The sequence below is a fragment of the Phyllobates terribilis genome, unplaced genomic scaffold (assembly GCF_046119375.1).
Source record: "Phyllobates terribilis strain yellow unplaced genomic scaffold, ASM4611937v1 Scaffold_5__5_contigs__length_657084704, whole genome shotgun sequence".
In the NCBI taxonomy this organism is placed as follows: Eukaryota; Metazoa; Chordata; class Amphibia; order Anura; family Dendrobatidae; genus Phyllobates; species Phyllobates terribilis.
In genome coordinates, this window is record NW_027362765.1 from 213,488,126 (window position 1) to 213,506,576 (window position 18,451).

At 44.0% G+C, this 18,451-nt stretch overlaps 1 protein-coding gene across 2 annotated transcripts in view; it reads right to left on the minus strand.

The window, feature by feature from the left end:
- The window catches only part of PLCG1 (phospholipase C gamma 1), a 110,250-nt gene that overhangs the window by 8,917 nt on the left and 82,882 nt on the right, over nt 1–18,451 (minus strand). Inside the window, exons 23-31 of one of the 2 annotated variants that reach the window (XM_073683783.1) lie at nt 18,089–18,158; nt 17,667–17,824; nt 12,185–12,281; nt 11,844–12,068; nt 8,503–8,651; nt 8,273–8,387; nt 2,810–2,971; nt 2,601–2,689; nt 1,982–2,142 (exon numbers count right to left, since the gene is read on the minus strand). In XM_073683783.1, coding sequence (XP_073539884.1) covers nt 1,982–2,142; nt 2,601–2,689; nt 2,810–2,971; nt 8,273–8,387; nt 8,503–8,651; nt 11,844–12,068; nt 12,185–12,281; nt 17,667–17,824; nt 18,089–18,158 — 1,226 coding nt within the window. Of the gene's footprint in view, nt 1–1,981; nt 2,146–2,600; nt 2,690–2,809; nt 2,972–8,272; nt 8,388–8,502; nt 8,652–11,843; nt 12,069–12,184; nt 12,282–17,666; nt 17,825–18,088; nt 18,159–18,451 lie in introns of both variants that reach the window. The other variant, XM_073683782.1, reaches the window with a different exon arrangement.

Sequence of the window (18,451 nt, forward strand, 5' to 3'; positions counted from 1 at the left end):
ATGCAAAGCGTTTTTGCCTCTCTATGGCAGAAAAAAAAACGCATGCAGATTTACATGCGTTTTTTTCTGCCAGAGAGAAGAGTTTTTTCAGCGTTTTTACATGCGTTTTTTCAAGCAGTTTTCCAAGCGATTTTAGCATCACTTGGAAAAGTGCTTGACAAGTTGGTCACACAATATAAATCCATGCAACCGGCATGGATTTATATAGTGTGATCAAGTAATAGTTAAAAAAAAGAATAAGAATGGTAAAAATTTATAAAAAAAAAAAAAAAGATTATACTCACCTTCAGGTGTCTTCCCGGTGTCATCTCTGCTGTGTCCGGTCTCTTGCATTGCTTGCGGTGGTGTGAAGGACCTGCGGTGACGTCATTGAGTCATGTGATGGGTCACATGACTCAGTGACGTCATGGCAGGTCTTTCACAACAGCGCGAACATTGCAAGAGACTGGACGGCGTGGACAAAACACCGGGAGGACATCGGAAGGTGAGTATAAACTTTATTTTTTATTTTAAATTCTTTTTTTTTTTTTTTTTTACAGAGATTGTATGGTACCCAGGTCTGGAGGAGACTCTCCTCTCCTCCAGACTTGGGTACCATCCGCACATTAGAGCGCGCCAATTACACAAGTACAGATGCAGTCTTGCAGAATTGGCGCGTTCTAATGCAACTCAATGGCGGCGATTAGCTGCGTGTCCGCAAAATTAATGGACATGCTGCGTATTTTTGAGCGCAGCATAAACGCTGCGGGAAAAAAACGCAGAATGGGCATTGAAAGTGCGGAATTGCATTGGAGACCATGGGGGAAGGTTTACCAAGCGTTTCCCAAGAGTTTACTTTCATTAGGAACCCTAATAATAGAAGTGAAAAACATATTCCAAGTGATAAGGTTTACCCTTGTTCTCTCTTGGTGGATCTTTTTCCAGTGTTTGACAAGAAAAAGTTGAAGTAGTTTCTCTGATTACCCTTTTTGTTAGAAGGGTCCACAAAAAAAAAGGTATTTGATGGGTGTTCTAGGACCCACACTATATGAGGTCAGTTGAAATCAATAGTTGTCTGTAGAGATCCATTTAGATGGGACAATACTAGGGCAACGAGCGACTATCGGCCCACCTGACACGCAAGCAAAACATTGGTTCTTCAGTTGTGATGATTTTTAAGCTGGCTAAAAATCATCGTTATTGGCAGCGCATCATCCTGTGTAAACAGGACATGTGCTGCTGTTAACATGATGTTCTGTGTGTACAGAATGATTGTTTTAAAGAGGTCATCCACTACTTGGACAAAACCTTCTTAAAGTGGTTTAGTCCTGTGTTAAATAAAAATAAACCCTTTATATTCACTTCCCGCACTGGCGCCATCCTAGCGATATCGGCGCCACATCTACAGGCGCATGCATGACATGAAGCCTCACGAGTGCTGAAGCCCATTAGTGGCCACTGATGGTATGTTACGCAAGCGACAGGAGATCCTGCGCCAACATAGCTGGATTGATCCAAGTAGTGGACAGCCCCTTCAGTGATGAATCTATGGCATAGAACATTGGTCAGCTTGTCTAAATAGGGTAGTAAATAACCACCTTGCATATAGCAGATCTGCGACCATTTAATGGCCGTAGTTGGTTCATATAAATGGGCCATTATGCAGAAACATGCTGGGTCCTCCAGAGATGTTCCGTTTAGCCATTCTACACTCAAGCTAAATGATATAGAGGCCATAAAGGCAACGCATTCAGCAAAAGCCAATGATCAATTAATTGAGTGAAGACATTTCAAATGAATGGCGGTCCATGTAATACATGCAAAGGGGCTTGTTCCAAAGTTCCAAAGAGAGAACTACTCTTCTTAGCAGAGCTTCAGGAACTTCCTTCAGGAACTTCCTCAATGATAGCCTAAAGCCATAGCAGAGGATGTGAAAATAGGATCACCTAAGCAGACAACAACTTGAAGTTTCCACAACAAACAGCCCGAGTTCTGACTTTACCTCCTGTCTCTATCAAACCCATCTGTAAATTCTTGAGGGATTCGAAAATCATCCAGCTGGTGTGCAGCATATCGAGAATCTGCAAAGCCATCCCGTAACCTCGCAGTGGAATCACTGACACGCTCTCGAGGTGCAGTAGCCCCATTTAGTTCACCGTTCTCCTGCTAAAATAATAGTTAAATGTAAGTTACAACAACCATAATAACATTTCTATGACTAAAGCTACTTAATCCTATAAAACAAAAACATGATAAAAGGAAATTTGCAAAAGCAACTTCACATATAATTAAAACTGGTAAGTCTAAATTAGGCCTATGAGGCGAGGCCTCGTACAATACTACGAACCAAAGATCCCCATGATATGGAATAAACATTCAGGTGGTAGTGGAAGACGGCCCACTGTGAACCTGAGAAATCAGAGGTTACTATTGTATCTGGGGTTATAAGAGAGGCTACTACTACTACAGGTTACTACTTCTTTTGAGTCTAAAAATGTGATGGCGATTTTTAGGTCTCAGTTGAACCTTCAGGTTCTAAAAAAAAGAATCTGCAAATTAATAGTTTCAGTCAATACCTGAAAACTTCTGTAAATGTAAACTGCCCCTCCATGATACCTTACCTTACTGGAGTAGATGTCTAACCGGATGAGGAGAGAAGCCAGCTCCAAGTCTTCAGTGTAATTATTCTTCAGGGGCACTGCTCTGAAACCTTCAATATATACAACATTTCACTAATATGAAAAACTCAACCACATTGGCATTCTTGCTAGAGTAAAAACTCAACGACATTGGCATTCTTGCTGGAGTAAAATCTCATTTTATACTGCACCTGTTTTAAGGCCGCGCACTACAAAAGACGCTTGGGCCAGAAAATTCTGATCACTGAACATGTCTTCTTCATAGACAACAAATCGCAGGAGGGCAAACTCTGGATTTGCAATAAGAAACTGGAAAGGTTTTTGAGGCCAGACTGGGTTCAGACCATTGTCAACTGTGGAAAATCACAAAAAGAGAGATAAGAGAAAGAAATGACAGTAAAAATGCCTCATCTCAAGATCTTTTGACCATTAGAGGAGCTTAATGATACCATAGTATTTGACAGCATCGCCCAATGTCCTAAGGTCGGAAGAGGTTGCACTGACTTGATGAAACTCATTGAAGTGTATGCTGCCTAAAGACAACATCTCCCAAAGTAAAAAAAAAAACCTTTTTATTGCAAAAACCATTTATTACCTATTACAGATGGGTAAATTGGAGAAACAATCTTTGGGACTGTCACTGATTGCTGGGACAGGGGACTCATCCTGGAGATAATAGGTTGTTCCAATAGTTGAACCCACCCACCCCTCCACAACTGATCTAACTTATCACAAAACTACTTATTAGACAAAAAATTAAATAATGGTTTCCCAGTAGAATATCTTTTTTTAAATGAAATCTAAAAAGAAAAATACCCCATTGTTTAACTCAATATGTTTACGTTAGGAAAGCGTGGTGGCAGCACTCTGCACCACTATGAGAGATCACTGTGAGGAAGCTCTTTTGGCGTTTTTAAGCACTATTGCACTTTTTAAGCACGGAGTCACTTATTTTCTATATAATACCCGTGCTTTCCCAAATGCCTAACATACTCCCCTGATGACTTCTCCGAAAGGAGAAAGAAACGTGTCGGGAGGGTTTTTATGGGACTAAGTTGAAGGTATTCTTGGGTACTGCCCTTGCAAAGACAGGAGCCATTACCGGGGCACAACAGGGTAGAATAGTCCAGGAAAAGAACTTATGAACATGGACGACTATCCCTGAGAAATGCATACCAGTGAAATGGGTGAGATCCACAAATTTTCCTTCTGTTATTTTTGAGCACTTGTTTATGATCATGCATGTTATCTAACCGTCAGGACATTACATGTGAAGAGATATGACATTTATGAATATAAGAGTTTATGGTGTCTGTTATATGTAGCTCTTAATGTCCTGAAGTTAGCAGGGTCTTTTTTGGTTAAGCTTCTTGCGTCTATGGCAATTGAGGCCAATATTTTTTATAACAACAAGTAAAAGTTAAGTTTTAAGAGAATCTTCAAGGCTGTATCTGGCGATTTTTGATTCGGAGGTGTATCCTGCTGTAGGTTAAGCAGGTGGTTGCTAGTTGGTTGTGGTGACGGTTAGACTTTGATAGATCACCGTTTTTTAAATAAAACACGTCGCCTACTCACACCTGAGTAAAACACCAGACTCTGATGTCACCTTTAAAAAGGAATCTGTCACCCCCTGAGAGATATCAGACCTCTACTATGGTCATACATGGTATAGAAAAGTAAATCTATACATACCTGTATAGCCCATAGTAGAGGTTTAATTGCAGAGAAATGTGTTTTTATCAACTCGGTTTGGCACATGCTTGGCGTCCCCCGGACGCCAAGAAATCCCCGCCTATCTTCTTAGTAATCCCCGAAATCCCCGCCTATGTGTTTATTTACCATATTCCCCCCTCCCCTGCATGTCACAGGGCCATGTGATGTGCACTGGTCTCCCTCACTTCCCGGGCATGTGTAAGGGGGAAGACCGGGGTGTAAGTGCTTTCAGAGCAAGGGATCTGGAACTGCCGGGGCCGTACCTCTTGTTGCAGGGGGAAGACAGACTGCAAGCAGAGGAGTCATGTGACAGGGAAGCAGGGGGTGTGTCGAGAGAGAGAGCTGGGAGGTCAGGTGACAGAAGGACTTCTGGTGTGACGAGAGAGAGGGAGAGACGAGGACGTTTGCGCGGGAAAGCGGAGCAGAGCAGTGTGAGAGGGTCCAGGCTCCTGGCTACAGGACTTGGAGCAAGGGATCCGAGTGCAGTGGACCGGAGGAGTCAAGCTGACTGTAGGAAGAAGAGACGCAGGGTCCGTGGAGCTGGGCACATGAGGTGCCGTGTTATGGACTAGGGGCTCAGCGGGTAAAACCGGAGACCACCGGCTGCCGCCAGAAGACGGAGCATTGTTTGGGCGGGGAAGCCTGAAGACAGCGTCACCAGCACCAGCTGGCAACTGCCTTGTAGAGGATTCAAGTCAGCTAAGTGAAAAAACTGTCATTTGTTACCGGTTTGACTCTGCTACATCTAGTTAAACTGTAAACTGTCAGTTACAGACTAATATCTGCTATTTCCCCATATTTTCCCCTGTTACTCCCTGCGTGGAGATTCATGTTATCATAAACTTTCCCTGTTTATTAACCCTGTATTGGCTGCTCTGTGCTTCTGTGTCACTGCATCTAAAGTACCTGTGTTACACATGCGCAAAGAGCCGCTCACATAGAGCGCGCTTTGTTTCCCCCCGGCCCCGTCTGTCTGTGCACTGCGCCGCAAGGTTCTATTGCGCAGGCGGTGGGAAGTCAGTGACTCCCCGACACCTGCGCAATAGAACCCTGCGGCACAGTGCACAGACAGGCGGGGCCGGCGCAATAGGTTTGCCAGCTATAGCAATGGTAATCCTGATATGCCCGGTAAAAACCGCAGCATGATCATTGTGTGGGCGTTTACACCGCAAATACACACCCATTGACTTAAATTGAACCGCAGGTATAATATTTATACCTGCGGATTTGCTGCATTTCAATGAAAGCCAATAAGCGCAAATTCACGGCGGAAACGTGGTGCGGGTGGTACCCGGGTCGGGAGAGGACTACTGCTCCTCTCATCCGACCGCCGCTCCCGCTGATAACAGCGAGAGTGGCGCGGCTGGGGGGAGCAGTAGTCTCCAAAGCAGAGCCGGCGTGCCCACGGTAAAAAAAAAAAAAAAAAAAGTAAAAAATAAAAAACCTTATACTAACTTGTCCGGTGCCCTCCGGTTCCTCAGTCTTGGTGATGTACTCCTCCCAGCAGCTGGTGGTACAGTGCACGGAGAGAGAGAGCTCCCAGCAGTGTACTGTGCTGCCAGGACCTGCGGTCACGTGAGCGATCAGCTGATCGCTCACGTGACCTCACCGTGGGAACACTCAAGAATGTTCCCATGGTGATGAGCTCACTGGGGCTGATCAGCTGATCTTCAGCTGATGAACCCAGTGACCTCCTGCAGCACCATGTATACTGACAGGAGTGATTTTACACTCCTGTCCATATACATTGCTGTCTTCTACAGCAGTGACATCAGTGATTGCTGATGTCACTGCTGTAGAAGTGACCCGGATCACCGAGGGACACTCGTTGGCGTAATCGTGGACTGCATCGTTGACGGCGGACAAGTGAGAGATATGGTTGTTTGTTTTTTTACTTTTTATTTTTTTCAGTAGAGCGATGGCTTCGCGGACAGAGTGCAATAAAAAAAAAAATTAAAACGGTGTGTTTTTTATTTCATTAAAATAATTTATTCTGGCCGTGTATTTATTGAAGAGGCCGCGATAACTTTACTATGCGGTTAGTAATGAGGGAATCTTATAGACGCCCTCCATTACTAACCTGGGCTTCACGTCAGCCGCCAATACAAAGCTGACGTGAACCACAACTCCATTACCCCACTGCTACAGGGCAGTGGGAAGAGCGGAGGCTAAGCGCCAGATTTGGCACATGTTATGGATGCGCCATTTCTAGGACTGCTGAGGGGTGATATTAATAGCCGTGGAGGGGGCTAGTATTCATGGCCCCTTCCCTGGCTATTAATATCAGCCCGCAGCTGTCTGTTTAGCCTTTGCTGGTTAGATTTGTTAGGGGGACCCCACGTCAATTTTTTTCTGGGGTACCCCTGTAATCTACCCAGTAAAAGCTAAACAAACAGCTGTGGGCTGATATTAATAGCCAGGGAACATTTTTTTGGCTAATGGCCCCTTCCCCGGCTACTAATATCAGCTCCCAGCGGTCGGCTTTCCCTCTGCTGGTTATAAAAATGACATGGGAGCCCACACCATTTTTTATTTTTATTTTTTTCAACTTTAGGCTCTGTGCACATGATCCGGAACGTAGCAGCGCTTTGGATGCATACTTTTTGTTGTGTCCAAAACATTACATTCTATTGAACGCAGGTAAATCCGCATGTGTTCACTGAACCATGCGTGTTTACTGCATTCTATACTTTCTAGTGGTCAAATTTCTGTTGTAGAGACTAGCGACTCCGCAAGAGGATTTGACATGCTGCGGTCCTGAAAGATGCACTGCATGTCCGTGTCCGCAGGTGATTCACAGCCTCAGATGCAAGCATAGTGGACATGGGATTTCTAGAGATCCCATCCACTATACTGTAACATCTGGACGCTGCGGGTTTGACACTGTATAAACACGCAGCGTCAAACCCGCAGCGGCTCCTGATCGTGGCCACGTACCCAAACTCACCCACAGCATGTCAATTTCTGTAGCAGATACACTAGTCTCCGCTGCAGATTTTGACCTATTGAAGTGTCATTATATGTGGTGGATTCACATGTACCGACAACAAAAGTGCGGCATTAGAACACCACATTTTGGACGCTTTAAAAATGCGCTGCGTCCAAATCGCTGCTGAGTGCTGTTTGTGGAGATGTAGCGGCTAACAAAACATATGTGAGCTGTTAATAATGGCCAGGGACCATGTTTGCAAACGGCACCTTCCTAGGCTTAAAATAGCAGCTCACAGCTGCTGCATAAATTACATGAATAGAAATACTAATGAGATTGGGTGAATGGGATTAGCTGACACCTAGCTCTTTTGTTTGGTGATGACAAGATATCAATCAGACCCTTTCATGACCAAACCTAATAAAAGAAAAGTAAAGAGTTTAACACACAGACACAGAGTATACACTTAATTTGAAATACAACAGACACATTCTTTAATCATTTAAATTAACCAATATACTCACCCCAGTTCCATGGTAGTCCAAGGGTTTAAGCAATGTCCCACCAAATAACTTTATCTCCAGAAAGCATTCTTTAATGTACAAAAACGCTTCAAAAACCGCATTAAAAAATGCGTCAAAATAGCACGTTTTTTCCATAGCGTTTTTCTGCAAAGGAGATGCAGGAACGCTCAGGAAATTTCTGCTTCAAATCCTGAACGTGCGCACATAGCCTTAGAAAACAAAAAATGTTCAACAGTGCAAAATGCAGAACGTGTCATTATTAATTTAAAAATCAAAAGTAGAGATCCAGATACATCAATAGTATCATCAAAATGTGTGAAAAACTAATAAAACAACAAACAATATGCCTTAATAAATTCTTGCACACACAGTACCATTGTCTGTATTTTGCACCCAATGGGATAAATAATACCATTTTGTCCAAAGGAAAACACAACACTAATTCTTTCAACATGTGCGTATCCCACACAAACCCAACATTATCTTACCTACAATTTCTGTTTTCACTTTGGCATTGTCATATTCTGCTCCACAAATTTCCACTTCTGCAAATGGACACACAATACCTCTGCCATTTTTGGGCAAGTGTCTGGCCCCAAGTATCTGAGAACAGAGAAGAACATCATCAGTTTCTGAATGATCTGGCTATGGTCCTTTACCAACTATTACATATATGCAGATATTTTTTTTTGGTCTAGACTGAACTCCAAAGTCTTACCTCGACACAGATAATGATTGGCTCCAACATATGAAGGGAACATTTGTCAAATGGATCGAACATTTCGTCTCTCATTCCGTTTGGCTGAAATACATAGCCGCATCGGCCGCCTGACTGGAACAGAGCTTGGTTCATCTGCATGGGTTTGTCTGAAGAAAAAAAGAAACAAAATGCCATAAGAAGATGTAGAACTTGGATTAGTGCAATAACAGACTTCGACCTCATGCACACAGCAGCTCATGGACTTCCCAATGGCAGGGATGTTATGTGCTGGAGATCTGATTCTAGAAGAAAATAAATACTATTTATTTTTATTTCTATAGCGCCAACATATTCCGCAGCACTTTACATTTTAGAGGGGACTTGTATGGACAATAAAGACATTACAAAGTAACACATAAATCAGATACCAACAGGAGTGAGGGTCCTGCTCACAAGGGACAGTCTAAAGGAATGCGTTTTTAGGGCACGCTTAAAACTGTGGGTATTGGGGATTAATGGAAGTGTCCCCTGGGTAGTGCATTCCAAAGAATTGGCGCAGCACGCGAGAAGTCATGGAGACTGGAATGGAGGTTCGGATTATTGAGCTGGTTAATCTTAGGACATAAGCAGAATGGAGGGCACGGGTTGGGGTGGTAGAGTGAGACTAGGGAGGGGATGTAGGGTGGTGCTGAACCGTGGAGCGCTATGTGGGTGAGAGTGAGAAGTTTTTATTGGATTCTGTAGCGCAGTGGTCCCCAACCTTTTTTGCACCAGGGACCGGCTTGAAGCAAGATCATTTTTCCATGGCCCAGCAAGGAGGGGGTGGGCGGGGCTTTGGTCATATGGGGGCGGGGTAATGGAGGGATTTGGAGTTTAGTGCATACTTATCATATAGTGTAGACCAGGTCCCCGCCAGGAGCTATGCCAGGAGCCCCACATAATGTGCTGTGCCAGGAGCCGCATCACTGAGGCCCCATCACGCCCTGCAGCAGGACAGGGCAGCTGTCCTGACAGCTGCTGTTCAGCTGCATTTACTTCATCCCAGGGGCGGACACAGACTGTAGTGGGCCCCTGTGCAAGAAATTTTTGGGGGCCCCCCCCCGCCCTTCATAAGGCAACAAAGTTATGTAAACATAACCCCCCCATGTGCAGCTCACCCCCGTGCATCTCTCATCCCCCTCCGTGCATCTCTCACCCCCCCGTGCATCTCTCATCTCTCCCCTCCCTCCCATGTGCATCTCTCATCTCTCCCCTCCCCCCATGTGCATCTCTCATCTCTCCCCTCCCCCCCATGTGCATCTCTCATCTCTCCCCTCCCCCCATGTGCATCTCTCATCTCTCCCCTCCCCCCCATGTGCATCTCTCATCTCTCCCCTCCCCCCCATGTGGATCTCTCATCTCTCCCCTCCCCCCCATGTGGATCTCTCATCTCTCCCCTCCCCCCCATGTGGATCTCTCTCTCTCCCCTCCCCCCCATGTGGATCTCTCATCTCTCCCCTCCCCCCCATGTGGATCTCTCATCTCTCCCCTCCCCCAATGTGCATCTCCCATTCCCCCCACTCCTAGTTAATTGTATTTAAAAAAAAATAAAACTTGTTATACTTACCCCCATGCGATCCCTGCAGAATCCTGGCGCTCGTCCAAATCGCTGACACCAGGTTCTCCTGACTTCCGGCCATGTGACGGCGCCGTCACATGACCGGAAGTCAGGGGAATCATGAAGGTGCTGCCGCAGCAGCGCAGCGCTAAGATGTCCCGGACCCGGCGCTTAGCATGCGGCCGGGGGCCCCATGAGGAGAGAGACGCACAAGAGGGGGGCTCCTACCGGCCGGGCCCCATACTGGAGTCAGGGCAGTCATGCCCTGATGGCGGCCCTGCTGGAGGCTGGAGGGGCCCCCTCTCCCTGCGGACCGGCTGAAAAACCCCAACGGCCCGGTCCTGGTCCGCGGACCGGCGGTTGGGGACCTCTGCTGTAGCGGACTGGCAAAAAGTGCAACGACTGGCACATGGTAGAGGCATCAGTGTAGCGTTTGGACAGGAATATGATCCAGGCTGCTGCATTCAGGACGGATTGGAGAGGAGAGAGTTTGGCAAGAAGGAGACCGATTAATAGAGAGTTGCAATAGTCCAGGCGAGGATGAATAAGAGCAACAGTAAGTTTTTGCAGAGTCAAAAGGTAAGAAAAGATCGAATTCTAGAAATTTGTTTGAGGTGTAGGTGACATGAGTGAGTGAGTAATCGGATGTGGGGAGTGAAGGAAAAAATCGGAATTACATAAAACCCCAAGACAGCGGACATGTTGCTGGGGAGTAATGGAATGACAATATCAGGCATAGGTAGGTTAGTGGAGGGAGGAAACACAAGGAGTTCAGTTTTTGACAGATTCAATTTTAGATAGTTTTCGAGACAGCAGAAAGACAATTACTGGTATTTTGCAATGATGCAGGGGTGATGTCAGTAGATGATGTGTATAGTTGGGTGTCATCAGCATAGAGATGGTACTGAACTGATTGTTTGTCTAATAGGGACAGTATATAAGGAGAAGAGGAGGGGACCTAGGACTGATCTTTGAGGAACCCCAACAGTAAGGGTAAGAGGAGGAGAGGAGCCAGCAAAAGATACAGTGAAGGAGCGGTCAGAGAGGTAGGAGGAGAACCAGGAGAGAACGGTGTCCTTGAGGCCAATAGAGTGGAGCACAGTGAGGAGGAGCTGGTGATCCACAGTGTTGAATGCTGCAGAGAGATCCAGGAGAATCAGCAGAGAGTAGTAGCCATTAGATTTAACTGTTAGCAGATCATTATAGACTTTAGTGAGGTCAGTTTCATTAGAGTGTAAAGATTAGAAACCAGATTGTAAAGGGTCAAGGAGAGAGTTATCTGAGAGATAGCAGATTATACGGGAGTGGAACAAGCGTTCCAGGAGTGTTCCAGGAGTTTAGCGATGCAAGGAAGATTAGAGACATTTCTGTAGTTATCAGCACAGATCTGGTCGAGGGATGTTTTTTTGAGTAATGGATGTATGCTGGAGTGGTTAAACGAAGAGGGAAAGATACCGGATGAGAGAGATTAAATATTTTAGTTAGATGAGTGGTGACAGCTGGTGAAATGGACTGGGGGAGATGTGAGGGAATAGGGTCACTGGTGCAGGTAGTAGGGAGAGAAGATGCAAGGAGCCTGTTTAGTTCTTCTTCGGTGACCGGTTCAAAAGACAGAAAGTGAGCTAGATGCAGTGCAGGAGGGAGGAGAATGCAAGAGGGAGGAGTACTACTGAGGCACTGTACAACTGAGCATGTATGGAGCCATGATACCGCCGTGCGCATAAGGCCTAAATATGAGCCCAAAAAAAAAAATGTAAGTTACCTGGCGTCTGGAAATTAAGAGCTACCAACTGACTGCCACATATCCACATGTTCAATGGGTCATAGTTAGAAGAATCTAGACGTTGACCTTTGGGGTAAATGCGAGATAGCTGTCGTCGATTGTACTGCAGGAACTTCTTGCCTTTTTGCTTATTGACATACTTCTCGGCTTTTGTTTCAGGGAAAGAGGACATGTCTCGATAGCATGCCCTCTCCGTGCCAATCTCTGTTAAAGAACGAAAGGTATGAATGGTGTTATTGACAAGGTCAATTATTCTCGTACCTGGATATTTAAAACACAGTTACTAATATGACCTCGATATGGTAACCACATGGACTTACTCTCTTCATCAAAGGGCACCGGACGGCAATAAATGACAAGTTCAGACAACTCTAAGGCAATTTTCTTCCTTCGCTCCATGATTTTGCCCTCTGTGAGCTGATAAATAGCAAGAAAAAAAAAGTAATTTATAAAACCTATTTTCAAGCAAAACCATTGCCCAGTTCAAGGTTCAATTAGCCAGCCAGAAAGTAGAGGGACTACAAAAAGCATCTCTCACTCTAGAGGATCTGGCATATTAATGAATTGCATAGGTAGCCTATTGATTTTAATGGGCATCATGTAATGCTTCTTTCCTCATGTAGTAGGGAAATTGAATAATTGCTGCCAGGTCCGAGTATAGATTAGAGCTGAACACTAATAAAAAAAATATAGTGATCAGAGCAGAGAAGCCCTTTAAATGCTTCTGGACTGCCCACAGACTTAACATCCAGGAGGTCAACATGCTACTTTTCAACAATATTCTAAAATCTCATTGCAAAGTTATCCACTGCATAAGATTGTGCAGCAACAGGAGTGGGAGCAGTCTGAATTCCCCATAGAGAAAGCAGTAGGCCATCCCTGCCTTCCTCCTCTGGATCCAACGATCATTTAATTGCCGGCTGGGGATGAGATGGGCAGGAGCTGCTGGGTACCAACAGATCAAGATCAGCAGTGCAGCCAGGGTGATGAATCGGATATATCTCATAATGCCCTCCAAATGTGTTTTATGACTTTGTGCTCGCCATAAAGTGTGAAATAAGAAAAACATACATAAAGCAGAAAAAAGAAAGAAAGAAAGAAAGAAAGCCACTACAGGTATGAATCAGTTTCTACAGTTTGAAGCCTCGCCCCTAATGAGAAAAAACAAGAAAACAAACCTATCCAATTAAAAAAAAGAAAAAAAATATTGTTCAGGAAAGGAGAACACAATTTAAAATATCTTAAGGTTTGTTTGAGGTCATAAAAGAAGAGAAAAACAGATATTTCATTTTTAATCTTTAGACTTTTACCCTATTAGCAAACAATATAAAAAATGACACAAAAATTGGGCTCCAAGTATGACAAAGAAAAAGAAGCAAAAATTATTTGAATTTCTGATTGAGGACAATTTGGAGCTCTTAAAAGGGAACCTGTCACAAGGTTTGTCCCATATTAGGTAAGACCACCACTTTTCAGCCCTGAAATACAGCATTCTAATACGCTATATCCAGCACTGGCAAAAATTAACCCCTTAATGACAGGAGCATTTTCCGTTTTCATTTTTTGTTCCTCTTCTTCCCAGAGCCATAGCCTTTTTAGTTTTCAGTCAATATGGCCATGTGAGGGCTTGAGGGCTTATTTTTTGCGGGACAAGTTGTACTTTTAAATGCCATCACTGGTTTTACCATATCGTGTACTGGAAAACGGGAAAAAAAATTGGTGACAGTGCGGTGAAATTGCAAAAAAAATGCAATTCCACGTTTTTTTTTTTTTTTTTTTACCATGTTCACCAAATGCTAAAACTGACCTGCCATTATGATTCCCCAGGTCATTACGAGTTTGTAGATACTAAACATGTATAGGTTCTTTTTTACTTAAGTGGTGAAAAAATATCCAAAGTTTACTTAAAAAAAAAAAAAAAAATGGCGCCATTTTCCAAGACTCGTAGCGTCTCCATTTTTCAAGATCTGGGGCCAAGTGAGGGCTTATTTTCTGCATGTCGAGCTGACATTTTTATTGATACTATTTTGGGGCAGATGTGATGTTTTGATCGCCCGTTATTGCATTTTATTTCAATGTTGCGACGACCAAAAAAACCTTAATTCTGAAGTTTAGAATTTTTCTCGTTACGCCGCTTACCGATTGGATTAATTCATTTTTTATATTGATAGATCGGGTGATTCTGAAGGCGGCGATACCAAATATGTGTATGTGTTTGTTTGTTTTTATCTTATTTTGAATGGTGCAAAAGGGGGGGGGGTGATTTAAACTTTTATATTTTTTTATTTTTAAAAATATTTTTTCTCTACTTTCTGCAAGCTTCAACAGTCTCCATAGGAGTCTCCATATGAGCAGATCGCCTCTGTGTAGCAGAAATGCTCATGTGCTATGAGCGCCGACCACTAGGTGGCGCTCATAGCAAGCGAGACATGACAACCACAGGGGTCTGCTGCAGACCCCTGGTTGTCATGCCCACCCATCGGTGACCAGCGATCATGTGATGGGGTCACCGATGTGCTGGGCTAATGCTGTGCTTCCAGCGTGGCGATATTAACTGCCGCTGTCAGAGATTAACACTGGCATTTAACTGGTTAACAGCCGCGGGTGGATTGCGATTCCACCCGCGGCTGTTGAGGGCACATGTCAGCTGTAATAATCAGCTGACATGTGCCCGGATCAGTGCAGGCTCAGCGCCGGAGCCCTCACTGAACAGGGGGTGATGGCTTGGGGAATACTAATACGCCCCAGGCCAGTAAGGGGTTAAGAGACCACTGCAAAATTTTCATTTTCTCAGATTTTTCTCTTTATAGGTATATTTTTGAGTAAAATGTACATTGTTTTATTCTATAAACTACTGACAACATGTCTCCGAAATTCAAAGCTAAAAGTTTTGTATTTATTTGCAGCAAATGAAAAATCGTCAAAAAAATAATAAAGAAACAGTGCTTTCAGACCTCAAATAATGCAAAGAAAAGTTCTTATTCATTTAGAAACAACAATATTTGGTGGAATAACCATGATTGTTAATCACAGCTTTCATGCGCCTTGGCATGCTTTCCACCAGTCTTTCACGCTGCTTTTGGGTGACCTTATGCCACTCCCGGCACAAAAATGTAAGCAGTTCTTGTTTGTTTGATGGATTGTGACTATCCATCTTCCTCTTGATTACATTCCAGATGTTTTCAATGAGGTTCAGGTCTGGAGATTAGGATGGCCATGGCAGGGTCTTGATGTGGTGCTCCTTCATCCACACATTGATTGACCTAGCTGTGTGACATGGGACATTGTCCTGCTGGAGAAACCAGTCCTCAGAGTTGGGGAACATTGCCTGAGCAGAAGGAAGCAAGTGTTTTTCAAGGATAACCTTGTATGCAGCTTGATTCATACATCCTTCGCAAAGATTAACCTGCCCAATTCCAGCCTTGCTGAAGCATCCCCAGATCATCACCGATCCTCCACCAGATTTCACAGTGGGTGCAAGACACTGTGGCTTGTACGCCTCTCCAGGTCTCCGTCTAACCATTAGACGACCAGGTGTTGGGCAAAGCTGAAAATTAGACTCATCAGAGAAGATTACCTTACTCCAGTCCTCTATGGTCCAATCCTTATGGTCTTTGGCAAACTTCAGCCTGGCTATCCTTTGCTTCTCAATGATGAAAGGCTTTTTTCTAGCTTTACATGACTTGAGGCCTGCCTCTAGGAGCCTGTTACGAACTGTTCTTGCCGTGCACTTCACCCGAGCTGCCATTTGCCATTCCTTTTGTATGCCACTTGATGTCATCCTGCGGTTGCTGAGTGACATTCGAATAAGATGACGGTCATCCTGGTCAATGGAGAGTCGCTTTCACCCTCTGCCGGTCTGTAGCTTTGTTGTCCCCAATGTCTGCTGCTTGACCTTGTTGTGATGGACTGTCGTCGTCGAAATTTTAAGGATGGAAGCAACATGACGCTCACTGTATCCCTCTGCTAGTAAAGCCAGAATTGAGCCATTCTTTTCCTCACTCAAGACTTTTCTTTTCAACTCCTTTGGCATGGTTAAAAGTTATTTTTTCATTCAAATGACTTTTGGGCTATTCCTAGCACTTGTTTTGCTATCCAGCTTGTCCTATTGCAAGAGGATTCTGAAGGCCACAGCAGTGTTTTTTATACTGTCCCTCGTTACATAAGATTTGGTTCAGGTGATCACCTAATCAGAAGCACATTAAAGTAGAATGAGGTGTACTTTGGTTCGGGTCCGACGGGCGTTGCTGGTCTTGGTCCGGTGCCTCCCTTCTTTCGATGCGGTCCTCCTTTTGTGCTTCATGTGGATGACGCGTGCTACATCATCCACACAGTCTTCCCAGGCATCGCCTTCCTGCGCAGGCATATTTGACCAGGGCAGAGCAAAGTATTGCAGTGCGCATGCGCCAGGAAAGGTCAAAGAGCCCCAGGCGCATGCGCACTGCAAAGCTTTACTAGTCAGGGCAGGGAAGTACGCCTGCGCAGGAGCGCAATGTCGGGGAAGACAGTTTGGATGACGTAAGGATGCGTCAGCCACATGAAGCACAGAAGGAGGACGGCAGCAAAAGAAGAAGGGAGGCGCCAGACCAGGACCAGCAACGCCCATCAGACCCGACCGTCCCGCAGTAGAGTATAATAAATTTCAGAGTCTTTAACACAGTGGTCTGAAATCTGATCGCCACTGGCATCCTGCACAACTTGAGCGTGGTGTGGAGGCCATGACTGCCGGGGCCTCTGGAAGGCCTTCGTGCCTACCATGTGAAAACTCCTATGAAGCCCAGACTGTGATCGAATGTTATAGGTGACCATTGATTTCACAATATACTGCAAAGCTATTGTACTGTATGGGTGATCAAGTTATCACAGGTTCACCTAACAACAAAAAAAAAAAGAGAACCATTTTTGCATTGCTGAGTGTAATTGCCTGAAATAATATAAAAATATTCATCCTAAACAGTGAGCGCTGAAACTGAAAAAAGGTCACTGCAATTCACTCCAAAAATGGAAAGCGATCAACAGATTAACCAAAAATTATTTCAATAAAAATGTCAGCTTAGTGCACAAAATAAGGAACCCTCACCCAGGTCAGTCAATGGAAAAGTAAAAAAGTTACAGGTCTCAGAAACTGGCAACACTAACTAAATTTTACCATACTTCCTGCAAATTTGTGAATTAAATAGAAGATAAACAATAATTTCAAGTATTGAGAGCAGGCGGCTCTTTAGTGGAAGCCACACAGAGAATGGATAGGTCACTTCTTTTAACCTGTACTGAGTTTCCGAACCCTGAAGTGGCTAAAACATGTGACATAAGACAAAACATGTGCACCGCAATAACATTTTGACACTGCTGTACATGGTGATCATTTTATATGGTGCATTTTCGAGGCAGATTCCGGGCAAAATCAGCCTGAAAAAGATGTTGAGTGCCAATACCTTAAGCTTGCCATCACCATAATCATACTGGTAGGGAAAAACATGTTGACAGGTCATTTTTGCCGCACCATAAAAACAAACACCCCAAAAAAACAAATTGCAGAATTGAAATATTTTTTCATCATTTCACCACACCTGGGAATTTTTTCCCATTGTACAGTACATTATATGTTAATATGAATGTAATTCAATGTTAATTCAAAACTACAGTTTGTCTTGGAAAAAACAAGCCCTCATGCAGTTATATTGATAGAAAAATAAAAAACTTTATAGCTATAGATAAAAGAGAAGATAAAAACAGAAGTGCAAAATAAACAAAAAAAAAACAAAAAATAAAATAAAAAACACAACATGTAGATCTTCATACCCGAGCGTCTGCTGTCTGAGCCGCTTCCCGGATTTTTCTCACCCAGTCTTGCATGTCTTCTGCTGAGTCAGCCGCAACATCAAGTGGAGATCTGGTCACAGATGGGACATTTATAGAGAAAACATATGGGCGACTGTTCAGCCCCTCATGCCGGATGGCTGAAATAAAGGACGTAAATGAGTGAAGTCACCATATGGGCTGGTAACAACCTCCATCTACATTATGTACATAAAACTTCTTACTAGTGATGAGCAAGTATGTTCGGTTAACCCTTTCGCCGAGTATACTCGGCCGAGCACAGAGTATTTATAGCGTGCTCGGGCTTTAAGTTTTCGTCGCTCCGTGAACATGATTTGCAACTGTTTGACAGATTTAATACATGTGAGGAATGCTGGAAAAACAGGCTCATCACTACTTCTTACCAATTTGACAAGATGGCACGTCCAATATTCCACCAAGGAGGTCTCCGAGCGGGCTGTTCTCATCCAGATGCTGGGAATATAGAACATAACATTGCTGTAGCTCATGAAATGGATAAACCATGACATAGCCTGGTACTGTGTCTATGAGGTCTCAGAATTTGTATTGATTACCTAAAGAAACAATAGGCTATTAGTTTTTTTTTAAGCTAAGATGAAGGTGCTCTATCTCCACACCACTCAATACATCGGGATCCTTAAATTTGTACAGAGTTTCTAGAGATGCCCTGTATCAACTAGTGATACTAATTGTACACAAGGTATTATCTTTCCCACGTCCATTTCCATCTCTGATCCACGATACTA